The 25,855-nt window shown below is 45.7% G+C and overlaps 1 protein-coding gene across 1 annotated transcript in view; it reads right to left on the bottom strand.

Annotated features, from left to right (window-relative positions):
* Positions 1-10,661: 10,661 nt before the first annotated feature.
* Positions 10,662-25,855, bottom strand: part of BARX2 (BARX homeobox 2) — a 33,038-nt gene continuing 17,844 nt past the window's right edge. Inside the window, exons 2-4 of the mRNA XM_042034028.1 lie at positions 14,278-14,575; positions 11,746-11,830; positions 10,662-10,976 (exon numbers count right to left, since the gene is read on the bottom strand). Of these exons, the coding sequence (XP_041889962.1) occupies positions 10,722-10,976; positions 11,746-11,830; positions 14,278-14,575 (638 nt within the window). The 3' untranslated portion in view covers positions 10,662-10,721. The remainder of the gene's footprint in view (positions 10,977-11,745; positions 11,831-14,277; positions 14,576-25,855) is intronic.

The raw sequence follows: 25,855 nt of genomic DNA, 5'->3' as shown, positions 1-25,855 counted from the left end.
AGCCACATTTTTAGATCTCTGGGCTCTTGCAAGCTGTCAGAAAAAAAGGCATTATTTTAGGAAAAGTAGCACTGCAAAACAGAGTGACATTTGGTTTGACGTGTGAGGATAAATTAAGGATGAGAATACATTAAAGAAAACTCTGAGCACCTTCGTCACATTCCTGTATTCAAGGAGAAACACAGCTGAGTTTCAGTTGATCTTGGCTTCTTCAGTGACCTGGAGCAGTAAATTTCCCCCCCTTTTAGTGTTTAAATAGTTTGTCAGTGAATGATCCCATTCATAAACTGCTGGCGATGACAGTTCTGCAAAGCTAAATGGCACTTAACTGTGCACCTAATAAATCTGCAATAAAAATAAACAGAGAGGACGAGAGGTAAAAAAAAGATTAACAATGGCAGAGAGCTAAAAAGAAAAAAAAATTTAAAAACCCCACTGGCAGGTATGAAAGGACATTGTCATTAAAACTGTTTGAGCACCATTGCTCCCATTTCCTTCCCTATTTGCCTGACCTTTGAATTCTCAGAAGAAACAGGGCTGGGCTGATGTCTGGGAACTCTGTATTTGGTAAGACAAACTTGCTGTGAACGGTGCAGATCCATCTCTCCGTGCAAGTATCCCCATCCACTGGCACCTCCTGGGTTAGACAAAGAGCATCGCCACACTCGTGGAAAGCAAAATTTGCATTTATGAAATGGTAACCCTGATTCCATATGGGAAAAATGAATGCAAATCCCCAAATTGTTGAAAGCAGGACTCAGGGAGGGAAATTCAGGCAGAAAATTCGGAGCTACGACAATCCCGTAAGAAACAACTCTCATGTCACAAACAAGATGATTTATCACAGACCCCCCAGAGCAAAGGTTTTAATAAACCAGCTTTGCATGAAAAATTGTCACCTATATTTAAGAACTGGGAAGAAAATTTGATATAACAGACTTTAACAGCTTAGGAAAATAAAGCAGAAGAGATTCAGGGAAATGGGATAATGTGAAAAGATGTTTGCTGTGGCTAATCTCTTTTCAATAAGGATTTTCTAGATGAGGGAAATGTCATCCACCAGAAATTTGTATGGATTCTCCAATTCTGCAAAGGGAATTAGTATCTTCACTGACAAAAGCAGGGTTTGTATGAGAGGGTCCAGAGGTGGTTGGAGATAAAAGGAAAACGTGTTCAGAGAGAGGCAAGTGGGCTCAAGGAAGTTTATTAACAGAGTTGCTCAGGATTCCAGCTGAGATTAATTTTATATAAGTCTTTAATTAAAACCCTGGGCAGTAAAAGCAGAGTTGAGCCATCAAAGTTTGCTGATGACAAAAAGCTGAGTCAGATTGCCATTACCAAAGGAATTGTACAACCTACAGGAAAACAGGAGATTCAGGGATGAGAGATATGGCAGAAGCAAACCATGTGGAAGCAAACCACTAAATTACTAAATGAGGTCTCTGGCTACCAAAATCAGGTGGCCCACCTTAAAAAACCCCACAATTTAAACTCCAAAATGAGCCAGATGCGGTATCTGGGACGGAGGTGGTGCTGCTGTAAGACCTTCACTACAGCAACGTGTATGGTTTTCATCACCTGTGTTCAAGAGAGATAAATTCAGCCTGGAACAGAAACAGCAAAAGGATATGGGAGTGATCCTGGGAAGGAGATTATCTCATGGGACAAGCCTCCAAGAGCCTGACAGGATGAAGATTGCATGGAGATCTGATCCCCAGCTTTAAATGCCTGAGGAGAGAAGAAGCAGAGAGGGAGAACTGCTTGTGGCAGTGGACAATGCCAGGAAAAAAAAAGGCCATGAAATGGGACACACAGAGACCTCAAGAGATAATTTAATGAAGGGCTGCCACAGGAACTGGCCTCTGCCACAGCTTACCAAGAGGAGTAGAAACCGAAAAACCCTTCCGATTGTTTTTATCAGAGACAGAAATATTTATGAAAGAGAAAGTATGAACAAGCATGGAATTGCAACAACCTGGTCTTGCAACCCAAACAACCCTGCTAATCCTGACTTTTATCTCCTGCCATGATCCCAGCTTGAGAAGGCACCCCCAGCACTACCTGCACAGAACCTGCACAGGGAAAAGGGGAATATTTGTGTTCTGTTTCACAAGCATCCATTCATTTCCTGCTCTGCTGTTGCTGTAACTACACCGAGTTGAATCAATGTTCGCTGCAAGGAAGAACAAGCAGGAAATGAAACTGATCCAAATACGATCCAAGGAGGAGGACACCCGGCTCTGGGAAGCACTCAGGGAGCATCAATGGTTTGGCAACACTCCCCTGTTCACCTGCTCCAGATTTGTTGTGCACAACTAGAGCTCAGTTTCTTTGCTAAGAGCAGATCTTGAAAAAGAGCTAAAATGTAGAAAGCTTTGGGTTTCTGAAAGGAAGAAAACCATCCTGCCTCTGCAGGCAAGGGGCTGGATGTGCAGTAACTCCTGATTTTGGGGGACCAAGGCTAAGGGAGAAGTGTGTGACACGCTCCAAGGAGCTTGGCACCTTCAGAGGGAGCATTGTCTGCTGCTTCAAAATCAGCTTTTCTTCCAAAATGTCTCAAATTCAGATTTTGAAACCTTATCTTGGCTCTTGTCCTGGGCCCATGTCCCACACGAGGTGCGTAGAATGCTGAATAAATCACGAAAATCTCACTCTGCTGCCTCGGGCTCCCAAATTGCTGCTGGAGCAGATGGGCTCCATGCTGTGCCCGAAAGGTCAGCACGCTTGGCTTGATCCAGCCCAGGGCTGGGAGCCAGGGAGCTGAGCATTCCTTGGGAAAGGGTGTAGGGACTCTTCTACAGCTTCTAATCAGTTCCTATCAAGGGGAGGATAAAGTTCAGGGGCTTTCGCTTATCCCAGGGTGGTAACATGGCACAAGGAGAGGGGCAGGGCCTGGGGAAGGGGAACAATGAACCTCAGATTTAACAGGTAAAGGATTGGCTGATGCTTCAAAAATGAGCTGTTCCCTCTCTCCTGACAAGAGCTTGGAACAAACGCCAAGCCATCCTCTGCTCTCTGACATCTTCATCTCACTGCGCAAGACGGTGACTTTTCACTGCAGGAACGGATCTAATTATTACCTCCGGGGTAAATATTCGCTGAGGCACATGGAGAATAAGGCAGGTAACTCCCAGTCTGGGCTTCTAATCCCATTATCAGGGATTATTATCAGCATCATTATCCTAAATAACACAAAATGAAACACGGGGGAAAATGCCATTGTCTTTCCAGTAATGAAAATCGTGGACAGGAGAGGAAATAGTTTCTCTGAGTCATGCTCCCCACCCAAATAATAGAAATATCTCCATGTGGAGGAGCAGGTGACGTTATGGGTTAGCTGCTGTTAATTTTCACCATGAAGCAGCTTCTGTGTGCAAATCCCAGCACAGAAAGCTGCTGTCCCTCCTGAGGTGGCCCAGACTCCAGAGCTTTGTTCTCGTTGAGGTTTGCAGAGAGCTGATGCTCTGCATCCCTTGTTTGGCAGGGATCAATCCTCTGAGACCGAAGGTATGCTTCCTGATCCTCCCACACCAACCCAGGGATGGGCACAGCACAGGAAGAAGAGAGCAATTGCTCTGGATGTGGAAACCAGCCCTGGTGTGGCAGCCTGTGGTTTGGGAGCACACTCGGGTGTCTGCTGCTCTAAACCTGGCAGCACTGGTGGGTCACAGCTCTGGGAATCCCAGGAGGTGCAATTCCCCAGCTGCCAAAGGACCTCCTGTGGGAACAACATTGATCAGGAAGTGTCCAAGGTAGGAAGGGTGGGAAGAGAGACAGAATTAAGGGCTATCCAAAGGTCCATAAGAAGAGGGAAGTTCCCATCCCTCCTGGCAGGACCTTGGACCCAGGGCACCATGGCTTGTGCATGCACTGACATGCCAAGGACAGGGATGGATGATGGAGAAGTCTCTCCTCACTGATCTGGTGCCACCATCTCTCAGCAGAATCATGGTGAGCAAGAACTCCCAGCCTGTGACCTACTTGTGAATTTATCACTTTTAATCCACCACTTTCAGCTTGTTTGCTCCTCATTGAGCTACCAGATCTATAGGAGAATCTGAATTTTCCAGAGGCACCAGGAAAGTGCCACAGGGAGCTGTGTGATCTGGCTTTACAAATAACCCCCCACCCTCAATGTTGGCTTGCTAAAAAGTTCTTGAAAGCCACACAAATCTGCAGGGTTTGTATCCAGCAGCCTCAAGGAGGGAGCCCTGCTGTTTTCATGACAGTTTACTTCTCTTTTTTCTCATTATTTTTATAAGAGTAAGCGTAACTAAGAGTACTACCATGGCATTGTAATGACAAGGTGACACTGCTGGAACAGCCACCCAAGATGGGACAGGAAGGAATGCTGCTGAAAGCTTTCTCACAGTGAGTTCCTTCCAGCATAAATAGCAGGACCTGACTGATTTCAGACAGTTCTCAGACCTGCTTTCACTTAATTCCTTTTCTGCAGCAGCCTCTGTGACACCTTGCTGGGCTTCAGGGTCCCTTGTACTCTTTGTCCTCACCAAACCCACCTGAACTCATCGTGGTCTGCAAGGATCAGCATCAGAACTGGGTATTGCAGCTAATGAAGGTTTTGCTTTGGCCGAAGTGAGAGCTGGCTTTGGGTGTGGTGAGAAGGGTGAAGTCTGAAGGGTCCAGGAAATTGGAACCTTCTCCACCTGACAAGGCTGACTCCTGCTTGGGAAGGACATTAATGGTCCATTGGGAAGCATAGAAGGCCTGAAATATTTCACTGTTGTTTTCTCTACGAGTGTTTGGTTCCTTTGGTTTATGCAAATATTAGAAGCATTTGCCCAAGGGGTACCATCACTTCCTCTGCTTTTGTTAGCACTCGGCAGCCTCCACCACCTTCTTCCCCAGGAAATTTTGGCTCCTGAAATTTCTCCTTGATAGATTTGTTCTTTGGTAATCTCTGGAGGGAAAGTCCCCACTCCCACCTGCGTGCAGGAGGCAGGCTGCCTATGATTTCAGAACTTCTCCTAGTGAGTAACACTTTCTATTACTCTCAATTGTTTGACAAAACAGGAGCTCCAGTGTTTCCAGCAGTGAAGGGACCTGGCAGAGCAGCCTGCAGAGGGTTCCCTGTGCATTGGCAGCTGTCCACAACTCTCCCTTTGGGACAGGATCGTTTTACCCATGGATCCCAGCAGATCCAGAGGCTTCCTTTTGAGCAGTGACTGTAATTCCACTGCATTGGGACACTATGAGGTTTATAATACAGGAGGGGACTGGAATTAGTGGGGAAAGCCTAGAAACCACAGGGTGTCTGGTTTAAACAAAAGCAACAACCAGACTTGATCTATTTCTGCCAGGGAAAAATATATTTAGATTTTAGGGTTCAAATCCCTGCATTGAAAATCACCCTCATGAACTTTAAGTCCAGGACTTCAAGGTCGATGGCTTGTACCCAGTTGTGGATTCCTAGACACAAGACAAGGGACAAGTTGGGGGGTTTTTTTAGCCTGTTTATAGACTGTAATTTAAACCAAATATCACTAATTTAAGAGATTTAAATTGCAGCTACAATACAATAATGGAAAGCTACTGTGCTCCAAAGATTGATGCCCCCAAACCACCTATTCTTCAGTTTACAATAAAACCTGATAAATCCTACCTGGCAGTACCAGACCCTGGGAAGAAAGAGGAATGAGGTTCTTACAGGATATTCATGCCCAACATCTAAGATTCTACAGGATCTAGACTTCGCCAAACCTCTGCCTTTGTCGAGATTTGGGCCCAAATCCTGTATCGTAGCTTAAATCTAATCCAAGAACTGTTCTTTACCCAGCTATATTTTAATTTATACTGCATAAAAGGAAACCTATGAAAAACCAGTCATTCATCATCCTTGCACATAGAGCTAAACCACAGAAAAATACCTCTTTACAGAACTAGAGCTTCATCTGTCCAAAAAAAAAAAAAAAAAAGAGGTTGACTTTTCACCATGATTATTTTTCTTTCTGGTTTTTATTTTCCATGTAGGTTGATGCAGTTAAGCTCTTCCCCTTTGTTTTTTCTTTCAGTTCCTTCTTCTCTCCTCTTCTTTTCAGTCCATTCTTTTGTACTTTTTCCATTTTGCTGCTGAGAAAAGATGATTGAGAGGGGGAAAACTGAAAAACACCAAATTTCTTTGTACTGGCCTGAAGTTAAATGAATAAAGACTATTTTTTTTTCCTTATTCATCCTTGCTGGGACCTGGGGGAACCATCCTGCAGGATGAGCTCAGTGCTTTGCAAAATTATCTCAGCAGTGGGTACAATAAAAGGTGGGTCCCAGCCAGAACTCCGGATATGAGCACTTCCCATCCCTGTAGGGGAGTTGGGATTTCGACATCAGGGCTTGTTCCCTTCTGTCAGGACTGGGAGCCAAATACCCCTGAACATCATCAGGGCTCAATCCCAAAGGCTCTTGTCTCCGGCCAGATTGCTGGGATGAGCAACCAGCAGTCCTGGGACAGCAGATCCTGGGAGGCACAACAGTCAAGAGGCTTTTAAAGGAATGAAACCATCTCCAGAGCTGGCCCAAAGGCCCCCAGGCAGCCCTTGGCTGTCACTGGGGTGAGGATGGGACTGTTTGTGCAGATTTCCTCAGGGAGCAGCGCCCCAGGTGCCAGAAGTCAGGCTTGTGCTGTTCCTCTGGGTCTTAGGAGCACAAGGCAAACACAACTTTCAGCCCACAGCCCCTGTTAAGGGCTAAATCCCAACCCAGCCTTCAAACTCAACTCAGCTCAGCCCAAGAGCAGTGGAAGAGTCACTCAGTTCTTGGCATTTCAGTGACCAGACCAAAAATAAGCCCAAAGCAGGAAAAACCTTAAAGCAAGAGGAAAAGGAGCCCTTGCCTCCCAAGAGTAGCTGGGATCCCTATGTTTAGTCCTTCTAGAATTTGTAATTTTACTCCATTTGCAGACGTAGCATGCAACAGACAAGAATGAAAGGATTTGGCCAACAAGTAATTCCATTATTTCCCCGTTTCTTCCCTGCTGTTTTCCCTCCATCCAATCACACGTTCTGAATGTGCTTTCCATGATCACTCAGGAGATTACCAGTGAAAGTCATTCAGTAAAGCAGCAGCAGAGAGCATCTTGAGAGCTGATTCTGCACTTAAATAATCACATTGAAAAATAAGACGTTAAGATTGCGCCTCAGCCAAAAGAGGAACAAAAACATCTTCAGTGTCTTATGGACTCATTAAAAACTAGCCCAGACAGTAAGAGAATTGCATTTTTACCCAGATTGACTCATAAGTGATTAGAATGGGATTAACAAGGGAAAAAAATTAAAAAATCACTGGAACTGTTCCCACTGTAAAGTGGGCTGAGTCAGAAGCAATTATTTGCATCTGGGAAGTGGGAAATGTCATTTCATAAAACTTACTTTACCCTTTGTTGGAAAATGGCCAGCTTTGCTTTCCTTGGGACTTCGAAACCTCTCATTAAAATTTTTGGAAATTTTTTATTCTGATATTTATCTATTTCCTAGGACAGCAAAGAAACACCACACACCACTTCCTATCTCAGGGCAAGAAAGGGATATTTTTTCCTGTTTCTACTTTTCTTTCCCCACCCTGTTATGTAAATCTATCAGAATTCCTCAAGCTGGACAAATCCTCTGGGTACCAAATGCAAAAAAACCCAGTAAATGCATTTCCATTGTCCATTTTATGAAAAACCTTTTGGTTGAAGAAAATACTGAAGTTTCCAAATGCTGTGCTCACAGTACATCTCTGATTGCCTGGGGGTTTTTTTCAATTAAAAAAGTCCCAGGATGGTTTGGGTTGGAAGGGACCCTAGAGCTCATCCAGTGCCACCCCTGCCATGAGCAGGGACACCTTCCCCTGTCCCAGGCTGCTCCAAGCCCCGTCCAGCCTGGCCTGGAAGAGAACAGATTCATTACAAAATATTTCACTTTGACTCAGACAAGTTGAAATATCTTTGATGCCTTCCCTGACAGTCAGCTTTTCGTTTCTAGAATGATCTGCACACAGAATTTGATTTAATCAGCTGTTCAGGGTTACAAATCAACTAAGTAGAAACTCTTGCAGAGTTTTTTTGCAACCTGATGGTGAAACTCATTATTGGACAAATGATTTCCAGTCAATTGCTCTCTTCACTCTCCCTGAGTACTGCAGCACTTAAGGCTTGTGGAAACATCTTCTGTGCAGATAAGAGTGCTGATGCCACTATCCAAGAACAATAGAGGCTGATTACAGATTTCATAGACCATCTAATCTAATTCCTGTATAAACAGGCCATAGGCCTTTTTAAATTAAATGTCATTTCTAGTCCAATAGATATGGTTGAACTACAGCACAATTCTGGAAAGAAGAGGAAAAAAACCCGACATCCACAGATAAAGAATGTGCAACAACTCAGACATTGTTTCATAGCTCCAGACAAGCAGCAAAATCCTGCCTCAGCACCTTTGCCTCTCACTGGGGCTGTGTCACGAGCATGTCAGGGCTCTGGGGAAAGAAAAATGTTCAAAGACAACTAAATTTTGATGCATTTAATGGCAGAGAAAACACTTTGCAGCTCACAAGCTGTGTTTCTAACACAACAGGCAAGAGGGAAATGTTTCATCCCATTTCTAGCTCACTGTGACACAGAAAAAAGGAGCTAAAAGGTAGCAGATACCTGGTAGTTTCCAAGTTCATTGCAAATGAGTGTTGCCCAGTTCTGGCAGATTTGGTTTAGGTTTAGGTGCAATCCTGTGGATGCACTTAAACCAGTGGCTGCCTTTTCCAAGTTGATTCTTGTGTGTTGGACACACAGGGAGTGGAGCATGTCCCACCCTGGCTTGGCTAAAGCTAGAGTTTCCCCACATGAAGCTGTAATCTTTGTCTCCCACACTGTAAATACACACGGAGAGTAGCACAGAGAGGATTACCTGGAGAGCATTTCTCTGTTAAGCCATTTCAAAAATTAGTCCCCAGGCAGGACTATACAGATTCATTTCTTCAGGAGTTACCCACCTTTTATAACATTAGCACTGCTCTAGGACAGGATGTCCCACAAACATCACTGTGGCTTATATGACTTGGTTTTTTTTGCCTTTCTGAAAGCCATTTTCAAGTTTCAAGGCACATCTTCAGTCACTGACAGGATGGAGAACAAACAATAGGAAGGGTTTGATGCATGGCAGCCGTGGAAAAGAGTCTTGCCAGGCTGGGACACTCATCCATGAAAATAAACTGCACAAATCTTTTACCAAATGCCTATTTTAAGTTACCTGATGCAACACAGAGCTAATGCAGAGCTGGAATCAGACACTTCCAAACACCACTGAGCAAGAAACTGGGGGAAAAAGAATCCCTTTTTCCCCACTCAACACTGCATGTGAATCCTTGCCACCCCAAAAGGGGGATATTCAGAAATCATCCTCACAGGCCCACAAAGAGCCAATAAATGTGTGTCCAAAACTGGAGGAGGTGACAGAAAATAGTGCCCTCCTTCTGACACATTCACCCAGTGACAAGGTGGCATTTACAACACCCTCACCTCCCTTAGCAAGTGCTACAAATAGTTTACACAGAGCCTGTTGTGCAGTGATGTCAAGGAAAATCTGATGACTTCCATTTTCTCCAGATTTTGTTGGAATTGAAAAACCCGTTCCAGAAAAGCCCCTGCCTGATGTTCTGAAATGAGAATCTCTGGAAGAGAAACAACAGCAACAACTGTTTGATTTATACATTTTATTTTTAATTAAAAAATAAAGGTTATCTTAATACATCTCTTGCAGCCTTTGGGCAAAATGCACCCTTAACAAGACTCTATGAAACATGATGCCCATCTTTTCTTGGCACACATCTTAAACAAATGCCAACTTCCTGCAGCAACTTTGGAAATCCATCATTTCCCCCAAACCCTGAAAACATTTAATGGTTCATTTAAAAAATCCCTACAAAAATTAGAAGTGGGCCCAAAGAAAAAGTCCCAGATCCAAGCATCCCAAAGCTTTTGGAGCAGACTTATATCCAAATGCTCATCTTATTCCAAGTTTTATCCCAGACCACTGCAAATTCAGACACGGCACCCAAACAACCCGAGGAGAGGCAATTGGAGCTGACCCAGGTATGGATCTCCCTTCAGAAGCTTTGATCTTACCTGGGCCAAAGCAAACCTGGGGGTCTGAACCGTTTCCTAAAATGGTTGAAGTCGGGCCCATCCCTAACAGAATGAAGTGCTGGTTACAAGAGGAAATGGTGCTGTCAGAGCTCCCATTCCTGTCCCTGATCTGAGCCCAGGCCAAGCTCTTTGTCCACTGGCACCACACAGGGCAAGGATAAAGCCAAGGGAACACACTGATCCTCCAACACAGCCACACACCTGCCTCCCACTGCCTGGGAGAGCCCTGGGCTTCTCAAGGAGCTGTCTTGGAGTTCTAGGTGTGGTTTTCCCTGGAAACACATCCCAACCCTGGCCCTCTCTGCAGGAAGGCTCAGGCACCCACCAGAGGAACAGGCTGGCACCACTCCCTCAGGGTGTCTTTGTTCCACCTGGCCCGTGATGGCTGAGTCCCAAAGGCACAAAGTGACCAATCTTTAGACTTATACACAAGGTCTACATATATATATATATATAGAGATATATATATATACGTACACACACACCATTACATACATATTTAAATATATATATACATATATATATTTGGTTTTGGTTTTTCTCTTTTATCTTTTTTTTTGCTTTTCTTTTCCTCTCCTTTCTCTCCCTTTTAACTTAATGGTGTAGTCTCCTCTGAGGAAGGCTCTGGTAGATGTTCTGGAGACTTCTCTGTCTCCAGCGGGACTTCATCTGGCTTCTCCTCTGTCAGTTTTGGCTCCTCGGACGCTTGAGATCCCTCCAGCTCCTGACTCTGAGCCTGGCTGTTCATTTTCTCCTCTGCTTCGATCTCCTCTGAGGTGGGAATGGAGTTTTTCTTTGGACGGCCTTTGGGCTTCGTTGGAGCTTCCTGTCCACCCTTCAACACCTGGAGCAAAGAGACGACCCGTCAGGATCCTGAACTCTGCTGGTCTCAGGCATCCTGTTCCTGTGTCTAATTCCCTCTCTCTTCATATCATCCCTGCAGCAACAAGACACTCCAGCCAAGGATCTGTATCCGAGCCAATACCAACTTTGTTTGAAGTGACAGTAACTTCTGAAGGTGCCACATACACCAAAGGAACAGCCTGGAACTGCATCCCCTCTCCCAGATCAGAAAACATGGGCACCTCCACTAGATAATGTCACATCATCATGTTCCCACCAGCATTTACTGGGTGGTTGTCCTTTATAAAAAGCATTTTAACTGGAAAAGGACCATGAAGATGAGAATAAGTGAAAGGTGAAAGGAAGATATGAGAAGCAAAAATTAATGATATCAGCACTCAAAACTGCTCTGTTTCCATAAAGCAACACAGTCTTTTTTGTCTGTGCATCAAACCAATCCCAGAAGCACTGAGATCACACAAATGCCAAAAATGCAGAAGGAGATATTTTGGTTCTTCTCTCAGTTCTATTCTCATTTCTTTCACCCCTTTGCTTTGTTCTCCTCCTACTGCCTTTGATCCCCTCTAGCCCACCACATATGCTGCAGTATGAACACTTTAAAAAAAGAGACCATCCCTGTGAGAAGTGATCAGGAATAAAACAAATTATGGTATAAATAGACACAAGTCACTCCACTATGTTCAGCTTCCAAATCTGTTCTTTGCAATCAGTTTTTAAGAGCCATGGAGAAATTACAAGGACCCACTCACCATTTTCTTCCACTTCATCCTGCGGTTCTGGTACCACGTCTTCACCTGGAGCTGAGTCAGCCCCAAGGATTGGGCTAAGTCGAGCCTGGGAGACAAACCAGATAACAAAATAGGTTTACAGAAGCCAAGAGGAGCTCAGGTGCCAGGTCCAGGCAGTCCAACACTGTAAGAGCATTCAGCAGTGTCTCTGTGATCAGTTGTTTTGAGAACAGTCACACAAAAGTGGTAAAACCCATGAATTTAGGATGCAAAGATGCTCCTATGGAAGATGCAGGTGTTTGCAAGCTCTCTATTATCTTTTCTCCTCCTGGAAGTGGCAGGGTTTCTCTGCCCTCTTGGAAACATGAACCTGCTGCACTCCCACTGCTGATACTCCATGTTTGTGTGTGAGTTAGGTGCTACTAGTACAACACATACGTGGAAAACAGGTCTCTGGTGTCTGAAGCAAACACGTAGGAACAGACACCCAGCATCAGCCTGCCTTTGAAAGTGCTACTCTTTGTCACTACCTTCAGAATGGGGATCATGGTACTTGCTCATTTTTCATGGAGATTTTAATAGATTTAGTATGTCTAAATCTATTAATTTCATATACATTCTGCTATTTAGGCAATTTAGGCTTCTAAGTGAATTTATTTTTTGCATGTTTAGCTGCAGGGTATATGTAGCAGACAACCCTGATTCATCCTCTACAAATCTCCAACCCATGCAAGTTCATGTGAACCCATTCATTATTTCTGTATTAAAGCCCAGGATATGAAGCAAATGCGGCTCAGAGTAGCTCCTGATCCTTCCCCACAGGTGATAGCACCGTGCATCTGGCAGTTTTGCAATGGAGTAGCACAAGGGATGGAGTTGGAAATCCTCAGCCATGCTGGGAAAGTGCCCCTCAGAGTCATGCAAGTCCTGCAGGTGGGACAGCTCCAACTCAGAGCCACATTCCAGTGTTCTGGATTCTCTGTCTTTTTGGCAAGTATCTCCTTGCCTTTGGATGGGGGAACACGTTTGTCGGCCAAGTTTTTCATAACAAAACCGTGGTAACAGCTGGGCTCCTTGGGCAACCATTACATTTGTAAACACCCACATACCCCACACCAGCTCTCTGGGCTCCACCTCACACTCAAGGATTCATGCTTCTCCCCAGTTCTGGATTCACTCTGGACCTGCAGGCTTGTTATGCCACTACCTCACATCTGAAGCCATTGATTTAAGACACCATTACTGTTGAGAGTAGAACTTGTCAGAGTCATTACCCTGATGTCCTGCACTCCCTCACCATGGATAAACCAGGGCCTTCAGGTGCCCTCCCAGGGGTACAATCTCCTATCCAGGCCAAAAGCTGCAGGAGTGAACACAGACCACAGTCCACTGCTTTGCCACCACGTTTCCAGCCATGAGCTGGCAGAGAGAAGCACAGCTTAGCCAACCCTTCGTGCCTCAGTGCACATGTCTGGTAACACCTGGATTACCTGCACCCAGCTGCCATCTCTTGCCACACACTTCAGTGCAACCAGCACTGCCTGGAAACCCAAGGAAACAAACACAGGGGAAGTGGTACATGGGCAGGAATTGCTCATCGGCCCCAATGAAGCCAAGGAACAGTCATACGAGATTGTTAATTACCAGCCTTGAGTGCTTCAGCAAAGTGTCAACCATCTGGTGGTGTGAAGCTGTGAGGAGTCAGTGCAGGCACAGCAGGAGCTCTGAAACTCATGAGACAGGCTGGCCATGGCCAGGAAATTTGGTCTTGCTGCAATTTGGTTACAGGCAGTAGGAGCAGAAAATTCCGTCTTCAAAATCAATTTAAATATTGGGACCCTGCCCTCTGTGGAATGCAGGGACTGATACCTTTCAAACCTTCTCCAGGTTTACAAACTTCCTAGGAATTGGATGGATCACTTTTCTACAATTTAAATTTGCAGAGTAGGATTCAAAGCCCTTAAAAAAGCTAAAACCTCCCTCAGTTTGGTTTGCCCATGGAGTACCAAGTGGTGCCTAAGAACTTGCCTGTGCCTTTGTAAGGGAGCTTTCAACACCAGGCTCTGCTTTCCAAGCTGATGGACAGGCCACCACCTTCCCACTGCATTGCTGCCCAAGGTGCTGGACAAAACCCAGCTCAGGAGCCAGCTGAAGATAGCATGGACACACAGCAGCCATGGACACACAGCCATCCACCAGCAGATCCCGGGGGAGACAGGCTCTGTCTTTTTTCAAGTGTGCAGCAGGAATGGGAAAGGCAGAGATCCTTCTGCTCTGAGAAGATCTCTGAGCCTGGAGACCTGCTCCCAGGCACGTGTATCATCATCTGGCATTTCCATTGATATGACCTATTTGTGTCACCTTTGATCCCAGGAAAAGAAGCCTTGAAACTGCATCTGGTTACCTGCCCATGGCCGCGGCCAATGGCAGAGGCACCTCGGTGGAGCCATAGGCAGCACCCCCCAGCCAGGGAACGTTCAGTGTGGAACAGCTGAGCAGGGCTGGAACAGCCCTTTTGCTCATCCCTATTCCTGGTGTGAGCAACCCACCTACCTGTCAGGGGTAGAGAGGTACTTCTGCTTCTGGAACTTCTTCTCCAGGCCCATGAGCTGGATCTCGGTGAAGATGGTTCTACTCCGGCGCGGCTTCTTTGAGCGTGGCAGGGGCTGCTCTGCCTCCGACTCGCTGCTGCCCTGGGCCTCGCTGGGGGAACCCTCTGTGCCTGTGACCCTCACGCAGGGCTGGGCTGGCAGCACCCGGGAGCTGCCGGCAGCTGGGAGCAGCTGGGGCACCACGGGCGGCTGCCGGGTGATGACGGAGATGAGAGGATACGCCCGAAGAGAAGGGGACCCTGGCAGGGAGGAAGCAGAGGTAGATGAAGGTCAGTTCAGTGCTGATGTGTTTGAGCTGGGGAGAGCAGGGAGACAGGAATAGCTTTCCTGGGTCTGCCATTTGCTTGTTAAAGGACCACAAGGCAGAATATTCCACGCTGTGGACCTGCTAACTTCTCCCAAATTGCGTAGCTTCCCTTGGGCTGGGGAACCCTAACCCTGATCCTGATCCTGACCCTGACCCTAACCCTAGGACAGGAAAAGGAAGGACTGCCTTTCCACTCCTTTTTTAGGAGCTATTATAGCACACACCATTGAAATCATCTGTCTAATTACTGCAGGAGATTAGACTCCAAGCAGAAGATGAAATCTATCCCCATTCTGTTCCCAACTTTGTTTCCCTGGGGAAACTAGGACAGGGCTCACTTGAGACAGTCACCTCCCCTCTCCTTGCAGGTAACAGACAACAGAGTCCAGTTCAGTCCAATTCATCCCATCCCCTAACAGGCCACTGCATCAGAACCACTTTCATCCTCCATTGCTCACACTGATCCCGCTGACCATGCAGGAAGATGAGGATGCATAGATCCCAAGAGTTCTTCACTGACTGAACTTTGCATCTTACACAACCAGTTGATACCAGCCCTAAAAACAAACCAGTTCTGCTCCAATCCTTTCAGGTCAGGGCTGTTCTGGGATGACAAATCCAAATATTCCCAAACACTAGAGGAAGTTCTGATTCACATCAGGCCTTCTGATTTACAGCTATAGCGAATTCCTGCTCAGCCTTAGCCCCAGGAAATCGAATGTTCCTTTAAAGTTTGGGCAGGGAAATTGAGCTACATACGAGAAACATAAACTCACTGTAAGATGAGATACACAACCTGCAGAGTCTTGGGCAAGTCACTTGCTCTGTACCTCAGTTTACCTCATTTGCAATATGGAAACAATCCTCCTTGCCTACATCACTGGTGGTAAAACATGGATTAAAATTTAATGTACACAAAGTATTCGGAGATCTTTAGATAAACGGTACCGTAGAAAGGAACATATTACACCAGCAGGCCTGATTGAGAAACCCTTCACATGAATCACCACTAATGAAAATAATGATCTCTAGACCTCAATGAGTGTGTTGGGGTGAGTAACTGCACAGTGGAAGAAAGGAGTTGCCAGGTTGGCCTGCTGGTGACCTGTATTCCTCAGCCCTCTCCCCAGGTGTAGGGTTGGGATCACAGGAACCAGGCCCTAGGTGAGCTCTGGTGCCCAAGGTACAGCAAAGAACTACAAAGGTTGTTGATCGTCGCTTCTCTCCTCAACCACAGCAAGTCGTACAAAATCCAGCCACTTACAAAGCAAGCTTGGAAAACTATTGTCAAAACCCCAAATCCCAACAGACTGGGATGTAAGGACAGCTGTGACTACAGACTGGGGTTTAGGCAGACCGGGGCTTCAGACTTGCTTTCTCCTCCACAACTCTGCAACACTAAAAATCAAAATATTGCCATTAAATGTAAAGCTGTCCACTTAAACCACCAAGAAAGCACTTGAGAGATGAGATCAGAATTGCCAAGCCAACCTTTAGCTTGTGTCAAGCTTTAGCTACCTTTCCTTTCTGTGGATTTTTTCCAGCTGAAGACTCTGCTGATCTACAGCACCACCGAGTAACCTGGTGGAAATTCTGCCTTGATGTACAACTTCAGTGGCTGCTCAAAGATCATAAATTAGGACAGAGTGTGCTGTCCTTTGCTTTACACACTAAATCTGTGCTGGTATTTATGCACCCTCTGACACCACCCAGCTACACAGAAGGTAAAGCAGATGCTGCTCCCACAGCCTATGTCCTCCTTGTCAACCCACCACTGTTAATTTCTGACACTGTGGGATAACAAAAACTTGCTGACCCACCCGTAGAACAGATGATTTCTTCTCTTTCAGCCAAATTTGTCCAAAAATCATCCCCTCTTGCCTCCTTGAAGGGTCCCTCCATTTCTAGAGTCCTATGCAGGAACATTGAGGCCACCTCCACCATCAGAGGTGTTCCTGGGTGAGCCATGAGTTCATGTGTTGATGTCTTCGTTTGCAGCAGTCCTGGGACTCAGCCCCTGTACACAACTGCTCTTGGTCACTCAGGCTCCGAGAGGCTTCTTGGATCCCAGTTCCACCCTGTTCTGCATGAGGAGACTGAAAACTGATACCCGTTCTTAGTCCATAAGCTTACTCCAGAAAGGAGTGGGTCCAGCCTTATTCCCTCCCCTTATCCCGCTGCTATCGGTCCTGGTTCAAACCTGCCCATAACAGAGCTCCTGCTCCTCTACAGGTTCATCCTCCAAGCCTTATCCCATAGCCCATTCCTGCCCTCGCTCATGGGTAGCTTTTGGCACCAGAGCACTGGTTAATCAGTACTTTTGTACCTCCAGATATTTCCAGCAGGGCTCTCCATAAAGCACAAAATTACTCATGAATAATACATCACCAGAGCTCAGAAGCCCCTGCAAGACTCCAAGTGACTGAAACCTCTGGATGAAAGGATTTTTACAGGGAACTCTCTTCAAGGGAGGTCAGCAAAGTTATTTGATATCAGAGCAACCAGGGATATTTGCTTTCCTGTATGGCATGGCAGCAGCACATGGGACGGTTTCAAGGCAGGGGAGGATGGTTACAATCGTCCCAGAGCTTAAGATCTGCCTTCATCAAACAGAGAAAAGTCTCTTCAAGCTATTTTTCTAATAGTCAAGTATTACTGCAGGCCTAGGCCCTAGGGTATATCACTGTGTCCCGCAGCCATAGGGAGGAGAAGAGAGAAGATCCAGCAGGCAGGAATTGTGCCGCAAGATTGATTTATTTAATTATTTTACAAACTCTTTTATAGACTTTTTTCTTCACTGTCTAATTGGACAAAGATTCAGGCACCCCTTGGGGTGATTGGCTAAAATCCTAAAACATCCATTGTCAAAATATTTTTCTACTGTACTATAAACAAGACTTTTCAAGGTTGCAGGTGGCTTGGTCGTTTACAGAACTCTGCTACTTCTTCTGTGAGAGAAAAGTCTCTCATGGACTTAGAAAATAGCAAGAAAATCCTTTCTAGCAGCATTTTTGTATCTACAGTCAAGTAAGATCAGGATTAAAGGAACTGCTGTCCCAGATCAGCAGCAAGGCCTTGGCTATTTTTGCAGGGTACAACAGTGGTTATTAGAGAAGCAGATGACACCAGAGTTGTTTGGGTCTGTGTTTTCAAGTGCTGAGCACCTGAATGAGGGGATACATTTTCCAAAATGTTCAGCAGCCAGCAGCTGTGCCCTGACCAAGCAGTCAGAAAAGCTCAGCACATGCTTATTTCTGGTGCTCACGTCAGGACACAAATTTATTTACAGCCCTTCTGAAACCGCGGTGCTGCTTCTGCACAAGTTGTGGTTCACAACTGCCAAGCTGATTCGAGCTCCAGGTGCTGAACAGATTTGTGAGGCTGTTGACACTAAGTGTCATGTATTTGCTTATCATTTGTGCTTGTAAGAGTAACCTTTGCTTATGGTTTGACACCAACAGTTGTGACAGTGCTTTTAGAAACCATCATAAGTAATGAAAGCATCATGATCAGCCCAGCTTATACAAGACTGCTCAGCTTTGTGCCCTCAGCTTGGTGAGGACACAGGATGGTTGTGGCATGGAGTAAGGAATAAGGATGGCATCTAGAAAAGGCATGGGGTTCAAGGCTGCAGATATTTTGGGGGGAAAGCTACGGGTCAGAAAGGGGGCAGTGCTTTAGCAGCCCCTTGCATGCAGAGCAAACCAGAAATAACTGACCTCTGCATTGCACAAGTCAGCTTTCAGATCCCAGAGAAAAAAGCCCAAGTTCAGTGTCCTGCTCTAGATCTAGTTGTCCCAAAGTTCAAAGCAGCTGAAGCTGAACCAGTCCATTGTCTCTAGGTACACTGCTAACGACTCCCCTTAAACCATCCGTACAGTTCTCACCCTGATAAAGCCTTGCCTTCCAAACACCACGAAATCTGAGGCAAGATCTAAACTTCACATCCCCCAGAGCGCAAAGGTACTTCTAGACTGACATGGTATTGGAATAATGGAATAATTTCCTGATCTTCAACAAATTAAATGTTGGCAAGCAGCTCTTGTCTGCTCAGCACTGTTGTGAACATGCACTGTCTCCCAGATTGGGATGAACGGGAGTGAAGAGCTCTTTCTTTTCCATTCCTGCCTTTCACAATGGTTCCACTGAATGCGTTCTCACCTGTGCTGATGTGTGAGCACCTTTTCTGGACCACTGCTCTTTTGCACATGAAAACCCAAAAGCTGCCCACATAAGCCAGGTAATGAGGAATTTTCTACCCCAGAAACACACCTAAAGCATTTTACTATTTCCATCTAAAACTGTCAAGAGGACCCACACTCCAATGGTGAAATCACCAGTGGTTTAGGACTCAGGAGATCTCACTGCTCTTCACAGGGACAGTGGTCCCCTACTATGTGGCTTTCTACAGAAAAGTCCCAGTTTTATCTACTAGAATAATCTTAATCACCTCAAAGCCTAGGGTAGTCTCGGCCTCACTCTGCTGCTGAATACTTCTCAAATACTTGAGAAGCATAATTCCATATTTCATACCATGCACAACTGAAGGAGTGCTGCCTAAACAACAGAATTTTTCCTGTAGCTCTTTTCTAAGGATTTGAATAATCTCAAGCAGCAAGAAAGCTCTTATTTCTGTCCACCCCAGAAAGCAAACATCTGGCCACTCTTGCTAGAACTAACCAAGGGCTAAAAATAAAATAGATACTGGATCTGCAGAGCATTTTCTATGATCTGAAAACATTTTGCTTTGCTATTTAAATCAGTGTTGGCAGCCACTGTACAGTGAATAACAGGTCTGCAGTAAGCACTGCCCACTCCACCTTGGCATGAATTGGCTTACTCAAGCCACACAGGTCTGGGAGAAGTCTGGACTCCTGTTTCCTAATTATATGTCAAATATTTCTGCTACAAATGTATCATGATTTGATGCATCCAAAGATTTGTCTTCTCGTTTGTTTTCATCAGCAAGACCAAGAAGATGTTACATCAAGAAGACCAACCTGAAGCCATCTCTACTCATCTGCTGGGACATTTCTAAGAAACTTATTTTAAACTTCTTCTGACCACAACGTAAGACACAGTGGATACACCACCACTGCACCAGATCACCTTGCAGAAGTTGTAATTAAAAATAAATACTTCAAACAAATCTTTTCCCCTTATTTACCCCCTCCTTCCCTCCTCCCTGGCTTAATTTCAAGCCCAGCAGACACAGAATAGAAGGAAAAGGGAAAGCACTAATTAATTGCGCGGTTTGACTGCCGGCAATGGAAGAACAGTTTTCCTCCCAGGGAAACTCAGTTTCCAAATGTTGTTTTGGAAGGCAAGAAAGAAAGAGGAAGGAAAGATTTATGGATCAGCTCCTCTTGGCAGGACAGCCCTGCTCAGAGGCAGAATGAAATCTCACTCAGAATGGGCTGCAGTGAAAGGTAAATAATGAAAGAAAATGAATTTATGACTCAGGAAGGTCTATAAATCTCTCATCTCCTGAGTGTCAAAACAAAGGGAACCAAGAAGGAGTTGAGTTCATTTAGGAAAGAATTGTATTTTGCTGAAGGAGGAGGCAGCCTACTGAAAGGAATAAGCAAACCCTGATTGGAGCAAGGAAAATAAAAGAAGCATGGAAACGTTGAGAATTTTAGTTCAACTACACACAGTTTGTTTAGTGGGGAGGGCATTACATTGACTTTTTCCACCACAGATCCCAAAAAGCAGAGCTTTTCCAACCATACCAATTCCATGGATCTCATCTGGACTTTACCACCGCATCCAGAGCTGAGCAGGGACCTGGTACAGTCCAGGAACTCACTGTGGCCCAGGAGCCAAGTGCTTTAAACAAGTGCTTAAAGTGCCAAGTGCTTAAAGACAACATCCAGGTACTCACAGTGTGCTGCAGGACACAGGACATCCCCTCAGCCAGAATGGGCTACTTTGCCTCATGGTTGCCAGAGCTGCCAAAAGCTGACCAGAGACAAAACCTGACCCTTGTGCAAGGGCTGTGTACCTCTGCTGGGTTTCCTCAGGCAGCACATGGACCTGCAGCACCCCTCTTGTCTATTAGAAACCCCACTGAGTGCAGGAAAGCAATTCTTGCACTCAGGTTAGACCTTACCCCATCTATTTTTGGTGACATTGGATTTAAACCTTCTCTGCTCCATTTATACCAGGCTTAGGTACTGAGAAGTTCCCCAGACATGGGAGACTCTTCCTTATTAACTATTAGAAGTTATTAGAAGGCATTGGATTCTTCCCAAGACCAGTGCTGTGCTCCACCAAGCACCCTGAGACAGACATAAATAAAGGCAAGAGGAAAGGGAAGAACAGCAACAGGCTGTGCATGTATCAGAAAAATTCATATCCTCTCAGGAACAAGTGCTTAGGAGAGGGTTGAGGGGAATTTCCATGTGTCCCAGACATCCTTGATCCAGCCCTTTCCAAGATGCTTGGCCCACAGGAGCACTGTCATGAGCACTTGAATCCCAAGTTTAAAAAAGGACCTGGGTGATGTTTCTGCCATGCAGCATGGTGGGAACAGATCCCTCCACTGTCACCAGAATGGGAAGCAGCAGAGCCATGCCAGGGGATGACTGCTCCTGAGCCAATTATGGCCTGGGAAGAGGTGGGCTAATGAGGCTGTGATCACTGTGCTGGCAGCTTGGCACTTCCCAGCCGTGAGTCCGTGTATGTGCACGGAGCAGCCCTTGGGACACACTGGCACAGACGGTCCTTCGGAGCTGGAAGTCCAGCCACAGCAACAAAGCCTCCCTAAGCTGTCCCTGAGCAAGGCAATGGAGCCTAGAGGTGGTACCTAAGTATGGAATTAGATGTTTCTAGCACTCCTAGAAACAAAGCTTGGCCAGAGAGGTGGAGACAGGTAATTTGTCAGAAACCCTTTGTATCAGCTAGTTCAGGCATTGATTCTCTTCTCATCCTTTCCAGTCTTTCTGTAAGACAACCCTCAGATACTCTTTTACATTTCCTATACCTCTTTCAGTATTGGAAGAGCTGGAAAACCTGCAGATAATCCTCTGAGCCTTTACAAGTGCCAGAGCTCAGCTCTATAAGCAGATTTTTCTGTGACTATTGGATACTAAATGGAAATCCTGGAACTGGGAGTGCTTGAAAATGCTCTTTGTTGCCATTCTTCTTCTCCAGCACCTCAAAGCTCAGTGACAGAGTTAGCCCTGTTTTGGAAGAGGAGAATTGTCTTTGGTTTGGTTTCTTTTTCTACTTGCTCTCTTTCTTTGGATACGTGTGGAAATCAGTTGTATCCAAAGTTGTTAAGTCTCTGCATAAGAGCAGAGGCGAAGGGCACTTCTGGGACATTCTGAAAGCTTCCAGAAATAGTTTCAAGACTCAGCCCAAATGCACACAGACAAAATTTCCATAGGAATTGTGTCACGGAAACTACAGGAAAGCAGAGCAATCAACCCTGAAATCTTAAGTGCAGAGCTGGAATACAAACAGACACTGCTGGTACTCCAAAATAGCACCAGTGAGGTTCCTTGGAGCAAAGTTTAACTGCTCCTCAACCAAAGACTGCAGGTACATTCACACCAGACTCTTTTGCCACTTCAGTAACTCTATTAATCTGACAAGGACCATGAGTCTTGCAGACATTAAATGCAACTCAGCAACACAGCAAAAAGTGTAGCAAATGGCTTCTGTTCATTGTGAAAAAATCCAGACCTAACTGATGTCCATGGCAAAATGCCCATCAGCTTCAGTGGAGCCAGGATTTCACCCGCATGTGCCCACAGAAAGAAAACAGAAAATAAAACAAAAAAAAGGATATTAGTGCAGCTAATTTTAGCACAGCTAAAATGAACCTTTTTTTAGGCATTCTGACTGAAGGCCAGTTCTTCAGGAGTCCATACCTCCATATGAGCCAAGTGGGAGTGGGCAAAAAAATTGGCATCTGATCAAATGGCAATTTTTGACCTCAGATTTTCAGATGGGAGAAAATGTGGGCTCATCCAGGAGTCATGTTTAAACTTCCCTAAGAGAACAGTTCCTTTTCTCTTCAATCACTTTTTTGGGGGGAGCAGGTTTTTAGCTAAATCTGTTGCAAACAAACACACTGATGTTGCTAGAGGATGACTTAAAAGATGCTCCCCCTCAAAGCATCTCCCACTCTGCAAATCCCAGTCCAACTCCCCAGGGATGACTGGCGCTGGACACAGCTCCAGCTTCCATTCCCTGTGGTCTGGGACCCTTGGAGCTGTGGCTGAGTTCAGCCCAATTTCAAAGCCACAGGGGAAATTTCCTCAGCTCTTGGAGCTGTAGGATCCAGGTTTTCCTTTTCAAGTCTGTCCCCATTAGCAGTTGCTGTATAACTTCTCCATAGTAACAGCAATTAATAAGTTTGAATGATGCAAGGCGTGCATGCTGCAGGTCTCCACAAAAACCAACAGAAAAATAATTAATCCTTACTTATTAATGATAGTTGATATTCATATCATGCTTTTTTGTATGTTTACGTAAGTAATTGGCCTTAAACAGCTGAGAAGCCTGGGAGCCTCCCTGAACAAGACTTGTCTCACTCCCTGTTGCCACAGGAACACTGCCTTGGACAGGGCTGGATGTGGGGCAATTATGCATCTTAAAAACACAATCCAAAACTCACCTAGAGCATCAGTGTCTCCAGGAATGCCAGATCCCTGAAGGATGGCACCAGGGATCTTCTGGCAGGGCTGGTGATCACCATTCTGACAAACTGGCTTTGTTCAGGGGCGTTCAGCGGGGGAGGAGGTAGTAATGCACCTTGAAGCTGGAGTGGGAAGGCCTGGCTGTGGTGTCCTGGGGCGATCACTGGGATATCCTGGGATAACAATGCCCAGCTGCCGAGTTTATTCCCAGTTGCTGGAAAGACACGAGCCAGCACCACCTGGTGTGATAGGCTGCTGTCCCTGCACACAGCAGCCTTTCTTCCAGGCTGTCAGTGAAGCAGAGGAGTGTGCCAGGACCTTGTCAGATCCTCAGTGAAGAGGAAAATTTATATATAAAGAAGATTTATTTTGTTTTAAAGAAGCATTTAGAGAATCTATTTGGCCAGCACTCAAGAAATTCGTTGTGGCAAATGTAATGGCACTGTGGCTTCATCAGCAGAAAATGAATCAGAACAGACACCACTTCTGTACTTTGAATTATTCTGCTTCACGTACTCAAAGGACAACCTGCCTTTTTGATGGGAGCCCCCGTTGACTCAAACCCACCCCCTCCAGCCAAACTGAGCATGACTCAGAGAGGCCCTGCTCATTGTCAATGGCTAAGCAAAAGGAACTCTGTCTGAGACTCCTCATCTTTAGCAAATGATTCCTTTAAATTCTACTCAGTGGGAAAGGAGGTGCTCTGAACACAAGCAGATCTGCCCTAATATTTATTGGATACATGGGCCCAAGGCCATCATGACTGCAAACAGCTCCCCAGGGAAGGCAGGTTTGGAAGGGAACCTCCATTCCAGACCCTTATTGCTTGGACTCAGAGGGAATTCTAAGCCCAGACCACATCAATCCCAGAGAAGGAAACACCAGCACATCTCCATAAACAACAGCACTCCTGCAGTGCAGGGAAGTTCCTGGGATACAATCCACCAGCTGCCTGCCCAGATCTGCACCAAGGGACACTTCGGCTCCACTAAGCCAACTTCAGCTTGTAACTCTTTCTTTTGAACGGAGTCATGTTAAATACTTCAGCCAAGAGTTCCCTCCATCACTGAGAAGGGTCAGCACCAGAGCTCATCACCCACTGCACCCAGACTTCACAAGTGGAGCAGCCAAAGGATGAGAGAATGGAACAGCTCTAAGGAGTGGATTTACAGGAAGTTTCTGGTCTTGGCTATTGGGGATGGAGGAGGAAATTGGCACTGAGATGCCAAAACTCTCAGGGTGTCTCAGCTTAAGTTGCAACAGTTTACCAATGACAGACATGACCAGACATAGTGGGACACTGGGAGAGGCCAGACCGACTCCTCTGTCTGGATGGTGTCACTGGTCAAGGAGCAAGATTTGGACTTTGATGGAGAAACAGCTCGTCCTAGCTGAGAGGGTGGAGTTTGATAAAAGGGTAAGTCCTGTCCTGTGCTCTGTTCTGCTCCCTGAGCATCTCTCCCTGGCCACTGCCAAAGCTTTGAGTCTATATGGACCTTGGGCCAACACATTATGGCCATTCTTATATCCTCACACATCTGACAAATGATTGTGCCTTCTCTCAGGATTTCACAGTTTCTGTCCAAGTTCAAACACATAATGCCATGGGTGCATAAATCAATCAGTCCCTCACTTCCTGCTCTGTTAATTATTGTCACTGCATCCATAAGCAAACACCAGCCTTGGCCAGCTGACTGGCCATGCACACAAAAGCACTTTTCAGGTTTCTCAAGCCCACCCTTGTGTGAGCTCCAGCAGAAAGCTGGCCATAAATATCACTACCTCTTCCTGCCCCGAGCCTCTAAAACATGTTGCTGAGTGACACATGGGAAGAAAGAGAGTGCAATTGTTTCTCAACACCAGACTGTGTAAATTTTGCCTGATGGATCTTTTGGAAAACGCTTTTTCCTTCTCAGGAGAATAGTGGATCAGTGTTTAAAATACACAGACATCTCTCTCTTTTATTCCCAACTGAAATGAAAGGGGGACTTCAGCAAGTACCAGTGTTAACCTGAAACAGACCTGTCATAGAGGCAAAGCCTCTGCCTCTTAGAGCTGTGGCTTACAATCTCAAGGGTTGCTTTATTATTAATTTTTCCCCCATCAGGACACATTCAGCAGAGAGCTTGGTCTCTCTGAGCTGCATATATGATTCTTTTATCTTGCATCTGCCCTAACACAGAGAAAACCCATCTCTGTTTCCTCTATGGACAAAAATAAACTCTGTGGATGATTTGGCTGAGCAGCTGCACAAACAATGCAATTTAGAAGGATGCAACTGATACACGAGCAGGTTTTGTTCACAGCCTGCTTGTCCTTTGTGGTTGCCAATTAGATCAGTGGTCTTAACCCAGCTCTGGTGGCTGGGGTAAGGAGGAGAGACACGTAGAGGGAACAAAGCCGAGCAAAATGCACATCCCAGTATTATTCCAGGAAGCTGAAACCCTGTTAACAGAATCTAGAGCACCCTGGAAGAGGATTTCCTCCAAACCTGATCTTTTTGTTTGAATAAGCTGACTATGTCACAGCTTCCATGAGCACAGGGCATGGCTATTTTTATCCTC

The sequence above is a fragment of the Corvus kubaryi genome, unplaced genomic scaffold, assembly GCF_017639235.1.
Source record: "Corvus kubaryi isolate FWS band 111438036 unplaced genomic scaffold, C.kubaryi_AGA036_p1.0 37367, whole genome shotgun sequence".
In the NCBI taxonomy this organism is placed as follows: Eukaryota; Metazoa; Chordata; class Aves; order Passeriformes; family Corvidae; genus Corvus; species Corvus kubaryi.
The sequence above is the reverse complement of the archived record's forward strand: the minus strand, read 5'-3'. Positions and strand labels throughout refer to the sequence as shown.